The sequence below is a fragment of the Carya illinoinensis genome, chromosome 15 (assembly GCF_018687715.1).
Source record: "Carya illinoinensis cultivar Pawnee chromosome 15, C.illinoinensisPawnee_v1, whole genome shotgun sequence".
NCBI lineage: Eukaryota > Viridiplantae > Streptophyta > Magnoliopsida > Fagales > Juglandaceae > Carya > Carya illinoinensis.
The window spans coordinates 45,354,613-45,364,750 of NC_056766.1; the positions used below are offsets into that span (position 1 = coordinate 45,354,613).

The 10,138-nt window shown below is 41.5% G+C and overlaps 1 protein-coding gene across 1 annotated transcript; it reads left to right on the forward strand.

The window, feature by feature from the left end:
- Positions 1–979: 979 nt before the first annotated feature.
- Positions 980–3,651, forward strand: LOC122297032. Its single transcript, XM_043106819.1, has 4 exons — positions 980–1,187; positions 1,364–2,110; positions 2,211–3,155; positions 3,287–3,651. Exons 1-4 carry the CDS (start codon positions 980–982, stop codon positions 3,649–3,651), a joined length of 2,265 nt encoding a protein of 754 aa, XP_042962753.1.
- Positions 3,652–10,138: the final 6,487 nt, after the last annotated feature.

Below are 10,138 nucleotides of genomic sequence, written 5' to 3' on the forward strand. Positions count from 1 at the left end.
CCAAGACGGACAGAGCGAGAGTTTGCTTGGAGATGGACGCTGCCGTAGAACCAGTCTGAGGAATCTGGATTGGCACGCCCAACCATTGCTCCAGCTTGTATGTGAAGATAGAGTGTGAAACACTCCCTGCCTATTGCTCTAAATGCAGAGTTCAAGGCCATAACCTCCAGAAGTGTAAACGGAAAGAGGGGGCCAAGAACACTGGAGTTAAAAACGGGAAGGAAAGGGAGGAAAATAAAAAAACTTGCCAGCTTCAGAACTTAACAAATGGAGAAGAAGAAGGTAAAGAAACAGAGCCCTTACCGCAGCTGAAAATGGTTGAAACTGGAGGTGCTGGTCCGAGTGGTTTAAAGGTGAATAATACTGTGAGTTTACAAAGGGAAGCAGGAACTTGTCTGATGGAAATGGAAAAGGAAAAACCAATTAAACAGGCTGAAGATGTAAAGGCCGAAACAGGGGCTAACGAATTAGTGGTGTGGTCGGAAATGGGGGAAGTAGCTAACGGGGAATATGGTGAGAATAATGAACCAGTTATCATGGAGTTGCCGAACTGCCGAACGGAAATGGGGGAGGTAGCTAACGGGGAAAATGGTGAGAATAATTATCCAGTAATTATTGAATTGCTGAACTGCCAAAATACGGAACCAATGATTGCCGAACCAACCCAAGAGACAGAGACTAAATTTTCGAGAATGGGGATGGACCCGGCTACAGGGAATAAACCAATAATAGAAGGGCCTTTGACGGAAAGAGAAGAGGTTCAAGATCATGCAAACAGGGAGGTAAATACAGTGGAACTGTGGTCGTATGAAAGGGAACAGGAAGCTGTGATGGGAAACACTGCAAATCTGTAGTAACGGAAGCTCAAGGCAATTCTCGTGAAACTCCGGAACTCTCATCGATAAGGGAACAGACTGCAAATTTGCTCATACGCTTAGATGGGGATGCCATTGTGGGTAGTGATGAAATAAGTGTGGAAATGGTGTCGGAAACTAGGCCAAAAGAAATGTTTGTTCAAGAGTCGCAAGGTACCGGACAAGGGGACCAATATAATTCCGGAAATATGCAAGACGGTAGGGTCAAAGAAAGTTACTCAGAACCAGAAAATGAATTTGCGGAACACTTGAGTAAAAATAAACAATATCCATCGGACAGTGATGAAAAAAAGGAGAAAACTCAAGGAAAGGGTAGGAAAAAACTCAGAAGCTCAACTCGGGTTCCTCGCAAGCCCGTATGCCTGGATTTATGAATTGTAGTCCATTATATTGGAATATCCGGGGCCTCAAATCATCCCGGATAAGATTGGGTAAGTTGGTTAGGAAGTTGAAATTAAATTTAATTATGCTTGCTGAACCTTTTGCAGATGAGAACAGGTTGGATATGTTGAAAAATAGACTGAAGTTTGAACAAAGTTTCTCCAATCAGTGTGCTGGTGGGAAACTTTGGGTGCTTTGGGGAGGTGGCTTACATATCACAGTCACTAATTTCAGCTCCCAACACATCACCATTTCTTTGGTTATAAATTCTCAACGTTATTTCATATCAGTAGTTTATGCTAGATGTAGTTATTTGGAAAGGCGAGAACTCTGGAGGTCGTTACAACTGGATGCCGTGCAAGACACTCCTTGGCTATGCCTTGGAGATTTTAACATTATTCGCATGGAGGAGGAGAGAAGAGGTGGGAGACCTCGTTTGAGGATTGCTATGGATGATTTTAATGAGTTTATTGATACTTGTGGACTCATGGAAATGAAGTCAGTAGGAAGTAAATTCTCTTGGTGCAATGGCCAGAGGGGTCTCTCTAGAAGCTGGTCGAAGATTGACAGATGTATGCTGAACTCACTGGCAACCAACTCTTTAACAGATGCCTTTTGCAGGTACTTGGCTCGTACGACATCTGACCACGCCCCAATGTCTTTTTTTCTAAATTCCCCTCATACTCGGTATGGCCCCACCCCCTTTAAGTTCCAACAAATGTGGGCCTCTCATGAGAACTTCAAAGATGTGGTAAAAAATGCGTGGAACGACCCAATTGTGCCCAGGGGTATTTACAGTTTGACTACCAAAATTGAAGAAGGTGAAAGGGATCTTAAAGGAATGGAACCGGATGGTTTTTGGGCACACTGAAACCAACATACAGAATCTAGAGAAGCAGATCGAGGATTTAGAAAACCAACTTCAGATTGGTTTTTCGGAATCTATTGAATCAGAATTGTTAGTTGCTAAAGAAAATCTTGATACATGGCTTCAGAGAGAAGAGATTAGACTAAATCAACAGGCAAAACTTAACTGGACAGAAAAAGGGGAGGCATCGGCACAATTCTTCAGGACTTATGTCTCACGATCCAAGCCTGTAGTTCAGGAGATGAGACTTCAGGATGGTTCACATTTGACCACCCCGGAATCCATCCATTCAGGTGCGGTGGACTTCTTTAGCTCATTTCTTCAAGCGAGACCTCATAGAAATCTCCTAGATTTGTCAGCCTATGTTCAGATCACTATTCTAGAGAAGGAGAATGATAGCCTCCTAAAGCTCCCTTCGATCCAAGAGGTAAAAGAGGCTATGTTTTCCATTCCCGTAGATAGTAATCCTGGCCCTGATGGGTTTGGCTCAGGATTCTATAGAGTGTGTTGGGATTTGGTTGAAGCTGATGTGGTGGCAGCAGTCAGAGACATGTATAGTGGGGTCCCAATGCCAAGATTCTACTCAGCTTCGTACATCGCTCTCATTCTGAAAATGCAACAACCCACAGGTTTTGATAAGTTTCGACCCATAAGTTTGTGCTCGGTCATTTACAAGGTATTTGCAAAAATTCTGGTGCGACGGATGTCCCCTATCCTAAGCAGAATTATATCTCCTGAACAAGGGGCCTTCTTGCCAGGGAGAAGCATCTTTGAAAACATCACTTTGGCCCAAGAAATGATTCACATGATAAACAGAAAGGTCCGTGGGGGAAATGTTCTCATCAAAGTGGACATAGCCAAAGCGTACGATAGTCTTGACTGGGATTTCTTATTACATGTCATGACATCTTTTGGCTTCTCAACCCGGTTCTGCGAATTAATCAGACAATGTATTTTGACCCCATGGTTCTCGGTGGTTATGAATGGGTTGGCTAAAGGTTTCTTCCCCAGTGGTCGTGGATTGCGCCAAGGTGACCCTTTGTCCCCTTACTTGTTCATTCTAGTTTGCTAAAACATAATTTTGAGATGGAGAAAATTGCACCTTACTCCCACCCTCGGGGCACACCCCTGGTCTCCCATTTATTTTATGTTGATGATATAGTGGTCTTTGCAAACGGGTGTAGAGCCTCCATGCAAGCCATTTCTGATGTATTTGCCTTGTATGAAAGCTGGTCGGGTCAAGTGGTTAGTAAGGAGAAGTCATCCATTTTTTTCCCCAAGTATGTCAACTCGGCCCGAAAAAGAAATCTTCTTCAGTTGACCTCCTTCTCGGAAGGCCTATTTCCGGTTAAATATCTGGGTGTCCCTCTCTTTAGTGGAAGGCTAAAGGTGTCTTATTTTGAGGATTTACTGAACCGTATCCGTGATCGTCTAGAGGGGTGGCAAAATAGGCTCCTATCAGCTAGTGCTCGTCTCCTTCCCCCCCTTCAAGTAATCATGATTTGGAGTAAGAGGATTAAGAAATGAAGTCAATCCCGCCTTGTATTAATATATTAAAAAGCTGGATAAGAGTACGTTGGTAAAATTAAGAAAGAGACTGCGATTTTTCTTCTCTTTTTTAATATTAGCATACCCTCCAAGACCATGATTGTATTCGTAAAGATCATTGCTCACTTGTGTTGGTATTTTTTTTATATAGATAATTTATAGATATATATATATATATATATTTATTTATGATGTTGAATTCTTCAAATCTGTTGAGCAAGGATTATGCGAATCTTCTTTGTTGAGGAAGTTTTAAATGAAATCCTTCAAGGTTGTTTTAATGGATAAGAAAAAAAAACAAATCATGGGAAGCATATTTCGGTAGTTTTCTAGGTTGGTATGACGTTCTCTTTAATTGAGTTTGAGATATTGTTCAGTAAAAGAAATATTGTTAATTGTACGATCTAGCGTCTCATCTCATCTCAAGTCGTGTATATTTTTATAGAATCAATTTATAGATCTAACATTCTCCTAATGAAAAAAATAAAAAATAAAAATAAATTCTAATAGGCCGTGGCATGAAAATTAATGAAATGAAATAGAGATTCAACTCATTTAATATATAGATACCCTTCCCACAAAAAGCCGCTACATCATTTTCATCATAAGTAACGTGGCGCCCTCGACCTCGCGCACCTAATATTGAGACGTTTGAGTTTGAAACAAATGTGAGGTCATCAAGTTAACAAGTTGGATTCAATGTTGTGATCATCTTGGTCGTCGTCATAATCAACACGACGCCTCTTAGAAAGTTGACTTCCATGACCCATTGGATTTGCTAAATTTCCAATATCTTCAACGGGTGCATCCAAATGGACATCAAGGAATTGTAGAGATCTCAACAGCAGTCCCCTTGGAAAGCTCTTTAGGTTGGTACATCCACGAAGATTCAACCTAACAAGCTTATCAAGTAATGCAACAGACTTATGAACTTTGACTAGATTTTTGCAGTCTTTAAAATCCATTTGTTGCAAATTTGGGCACTTTGAAATATCTGAGAAAGTGGTCTCCTCGCTAAACAGGATCATGAGCAATTTTTTCTGGGGTACCTCAAATGGCAAACAGAAGCGTAAATGGGTGGCTTGGCAAAAGGTTTGTATGCCGACCAGGGAAGGGGGACTGGGCCTAAGAAAATTTGAAGAAGTTCAGTCTTCCCTATTCATGAACCTTGCTTGGAATCTGTTGTCCCGTGACTCTCTATGGGCAAATTTTTTCAGGAAGAAATACTGTAAAGGAGAGCATGTGACATTAGTTGATAACACTAAAGGATCACCTCTTTGGAAATGTATAATGACTATGGTTCCGAATATTCTTAATAATGCTTGGTGGCGGATTAAGGAAGGACAGGTTTCCTTTTGGCGGGATCCCTGGTTAAAGTCTGGCCCTTTGGTGGAGTCTTGCGAGATGAGTGCACAACCGTCTTTAAAGGTAAGGGAGTGCAGAATTCAGAATGGTTGGGATGTGGATTTGCTAATAAACCTGGTGGGGGAAACAAAAGCAGAAGAAATTCTAAATAGCCTAGGGGCACACAAAGAAGGCACTGATGTGCTAATTTGGAAACCGGCCTTGAATGGGGTTTTCTCATCTAAGTCGGCTTGGGAGTGTATTCGTGTTCATGCGCCAAAATCTGAATGGGCCAACTGGATATGGCACCCCGCCCTTCCCAAGAAGTATTCGGTTACAATCTGGAAGGCTTTGAATCATAGCCTTAGTGTTGATGATCGCATTCGAAACCTGGGATTCCCCTAGCTTCCAGATGCGAGTGTTGTGAGCATGGGTGTATAGAAGATCAAGACCATGTCCTTGCTACAGGGAAGACTGCTTCAGACATATGGAGACGCGCTTCTACTCTTATGGGCATGCCGTATGACCATAGGAGACCGTGGAAGGCAAATATGGAACTATGGTTTTGCAAAGCATCCCATTCGACCCAAAAAGGTACGCTTCTTGGCATTGTTCCTAGTATTATAACTTGGTCTCTTTGGGTTTGGAGATGTAAAGCCCGTATGGAAGGGAAGACGCAAAATGGAGATCGATTGTGGGGGACTATAAAAGCTGCCTTAGCTTGGGTTGGTTTAAGATTACGCACTAGCAAAAAGTTTAATGATGGGGATGACAAAGTCTTACATAGCCTTGGTAGCCCGATGAAAGTGGGACATAGTCCGACACCTTGTTTGGTGAAATGGAACAAGCCAAGTGTGGGGTGGGCTAAACTTAATGTGGATGGGAGCTCTTTGGGCAATCCGGGTCAGATGGGAGCTGGTGGCCTAATTCGTGATGATAAGGGTCGTATGATGTGGGCCTACGCAAAAGAGATGGAGGTTGGGACCAATAATGAAGCCGAACTATGAGCTTTATATCATGGGCTAAAATATTGTAAGGACTTAGCACTTGAGAAAGTAGAGATCGAAGTGGACTCTTTGTTAGTTGCAAATTGGTTGAGAGGAGGGAGATGTAGCATATGGTACCTTGAAGACTACTGGGACGAGATACAGGACATTCTAAATACATTGGATTTTAAGGTGATGCATGTCTTTAGAGAAGGTAATGCAGGGGCAGATTTTCTAGCACGCTTGGCTTCGGAAAAGAAATCTAGAACTTGGATGAATTTCAATGATGTTCCTTACAAACTGAAAGGGATATTAAAAGTGGACAAAATGGGTCTGTATGCCCTCAGAAAGTAAAACCCGACTCTTATTTTGGCCTTCTTCCACATGCTGGGATGTGGCTCTTTGTTGTTGGTATTGGCTTTAGCTTAATATATCTTTTTTACACTTGGGTTTTGGGTGCCTCTTGTAGCCCCCCAAGTGTCTGCTTTGTTCCACGGTTTTCCTCCGCCATACGTGAGGGTCTTTTGTATAAAATTGGGGCGGGGTCACTCTTGGACATGTGGCCCATCCTCTTTTTTTGTTTTTTTTTTTTAAAAAGAAAAGTCAAGGAGGACGTGGCATGCTTTCAACCATGTCATCATCTACTGTTAGATCTTTATCTAGTTTAATCTGGAAGCCAGATGTGGCATTTACACTATTTTAAGCGTTGTTAAATTGAGTCTGTTCTTACTTTCACGATGTCATATTTTAATTGGTTGTTAGCCTACGCGAGGGGTGTGTAAAGGACGTGTGTCACCGCTAGCCCATTAAGTATTTTATCCTGCCGTATTCACATTTCAAGAATCAAGAAATGGGATTTCAATTGCCCATGATGTGGTGACAGTTATTGAGTAACGTACAATTGTTCCCCATCCGTCGCATCACATTGTCAGTTCACAATGCTGGAGCCGTCGGCCCCTCGTATTGCCCATTCACTTTGCATGTTGCTCTATTTTCCCCATTTTAGTTTTCATTTGCCTCTCCTTTCTATTTTCTCTTCTTCAATCTACACCCTTCTTGCGATTTCTTGTTCTTTTCGTACTTCTTGTTCTACTTCCTCTTCTATTCTCAAGGGCTGGCCGTGGCATTTCTTCTCATCTCACTGATGTGGGATCTTTCCATGTCTTGGATGTCCCCACCTTTGAAAGGTACGGGTGGCACTCCTCTCTTAGGACTCGTAACCTGAAGTGTGCACAAACAATTTATCTTCAAGGTGGGGTTCACTTTTTTACAAAAGTGTGAATACGGTTTGTCTATTTGAAACATGTACAAACAATTTATCTTCTCATTTTGTACGTACAAAGTTGTTAGTGAAATACATAATAATATAGTAAAAACTACAATGAAATTAATATCCAATCGAAATCAGTTTGGACTGAGGTACGAAAATTTCGCTCTCTTTAAGGAGAGTTAAAATTTCAAACCCTTTGTGGTATACAAAATTTTAATTTTGAACTCTTCTTGACTTGACTCTTCTAGGATACAACAACCAAAATGATCGTCGTATAGCTTGAATTAACTTTGCACAAGTTATTAAGCCCAAAGCTCCACCACAAAAATAACAATAAAAATAAAATAAAATCTCTTTGGTCTAGAAAAATTACTCTCAAGATTATCTAGTTCACACTTTTACTATCTACTGATTTTTTTCTATTTCGTACTTGCTGGGGGCTCCCGCTAGTGGTTTTATGTTTTTTTTTTGGCTATTTTTTACTTGAATTTTTTAACACTTTTATATATTTTAAAAAAATAAAAAAATTTAAAAAATTCATAAAAAACACTTACTTAATCATTAAGTAATAAATAATAAAAATAATAAAAACAAAAAAAGTCCCAGTGAAAACTTCTAGCAGGAGCCACCAACTGGAAGAATAGCAATTTCCTGTTTTAATTGGTTGTGAGCCTGTGTGAGGGTGGATGGTTACTTGTTTCCACTGAGCTATATAGGCATTATCAAAGTAAAAAATACAAATTTCTAGTTATATCTTTCTTATTCCTTCTTCCCATTGGAGGACTCTCACCCTATAAGTGAGAACTTTCCCTGTTCATTTATTGAGAAATTACAAAACTGTTACAAATCTAGTATGAGAGATACCAATTACTTGCTTTGAAATAATGTCTGAAGGGACACGTCATAATCAATTACAAGAAGGGTTGAATTGGTTGAAGAAGTCTACCGATTCATAATTTAAAAGTCTTGAATCCGAGATGCTGGCCTTTAAGAAAAGTAATGAGTCCAAGTTTATAAATCTGGGTATAGAGATGCTTGGCATGAAGAGGCAATCTGAGTCAGTGGCTAACCAGCTAGCTCCCTTGACTCGTGATCTGCAAAAGAAAAACCAAAATCAGTGGCAAGAGGAGTCATCCTTTAGGGTAAATGTGTAGCGAGGATCCCAATGCTTTCTTTTGTTGATATGTTAGAGTGGACTTTCCCACTTTCTCTAGCGAGGATCCCAATGCTTTGATTTACAAGGTAAATCATTTCTTTGCCTTTCAAGATACTTTACCTCCACATTGGGTAAGGTTGACCTCCTTCCACTTGGAGGGTAAGACATTAGTATGGTTTCAAAACATAGAGGAAATAGGGATGTTCACAAATTGGGAGTCATTTGTTCGGGCATTGTTGGTGAGGTTTGGGCCTAGTGCCTATGATGATCCCGTGGAATCATTGACTAGGTTGATGGGTCAAGCTCTTTCTTACCTGGCGATCACTTTTGACTTTGATCTTCCTTCCCAATAGCTTGATTCATCGTCTTGCCCAACCTTCAAATTCCCTACCTCGAGGTCAATGTGTATGTGGACGCCGCCTTTTCCTTGAGTCTTGCCGACCGGGCGGCTCACAAGGGAACTCAGGGTAGTGAAGATGGTGCTCTAGAAAACTCTAGTTTCTAGGAAGGGGAGAAGGGCGGTGACACTCCTATTTTAGAAGAAATTGAAGAAGAGAGTGAAGGTAAAAGTTCAACTCCCCACTCTTTGCCCTCTACCATCTAGGGGGGATAGACTCCTTCATTTGACCTCGAGATTGGCGGCGATTAGGTTAGGTTTCTATCTCCTCTCCCTTTCCTTCCTCCTTTGGGGATGACGTTGAGTCCTCTCCCTTCAAGGAGGGTGTTCCTTTGGGTGGTCTTGCGATTGAGGACATCAATCTGGGGGATGTTGAACTTTCTTACACTAACGTTGTTTGCCTGGTGGGAGATTTGGTTATGGCTCCAGGGATTAGAGTGGGCTCAACAAAGGCAAAGTCTCCTGCGACTTTCGCCCTTGGTTCCTGCTATGGTCCTGAGGTGAGGTATGATGGGGAGGTTGTGGGAGGTGCTTCCACCTCCTATGGTCCTACTAGAGATGAAGCTGTCAACAGCAATACTAATCACCTAAGAAATTTCCTCTCTGGGTACCTTTGATTCTTCTTCTCTCTATTTTTTTCTTTTTTCTTCTCTCCTTTTTAACTTTCTTCGGTGTTCTCTTTGTAGGTTGTCAACGATTTGGTGGCCTAGATCATGGTGGATTGTGCTAACTTGGAGGATGAAGTTTGCTCTAGGCGTGTCTTTTATTTCTATGCCAAGATGGAATTTGAGAAATGGAAGGTCGAGAGGGTGGAGTTTGAGATCCTACTCGAGCAAGTGGATGGCTATGCACACTCTCTAGTAGGTGATTTGGACATTCTTTGCGACGAGGTTTCCCACGTTCACGATGAACTCTGTCGTGCCAGAGAGGTGAAGGCTAGTGAGCAAGAGGGGAGGGACACCAATGTTTTGGTATCGGTAGAGGCTGGACATCAGCCCTGCCGAAATCAATGAGTTTCATAAGTTGGAATTCCCGTGGGCTTGGGAATTTAGACCCTTTCTGACTTAGTCAGAAAAGAAGTTCCTGATTTCTTGTTTCTTTAAGAGGTAAGGCTACATGTTAAAGTAATGGAAAATTTGAAATACAGGTTGAGGTTCAATGATTGCTTAGCAATTAGTTGTGAAGGAAGGAGTGGTGGGATAGCTCTATACTGGAAGAAGCAGTTTAAAGTAGAAGTACAAAGTTTTTCTAAATTCCATGTGCATGCAAAGGTTACTGAGGAAGGGGGAAAACATTGAGTCTTAGTGGTTGAC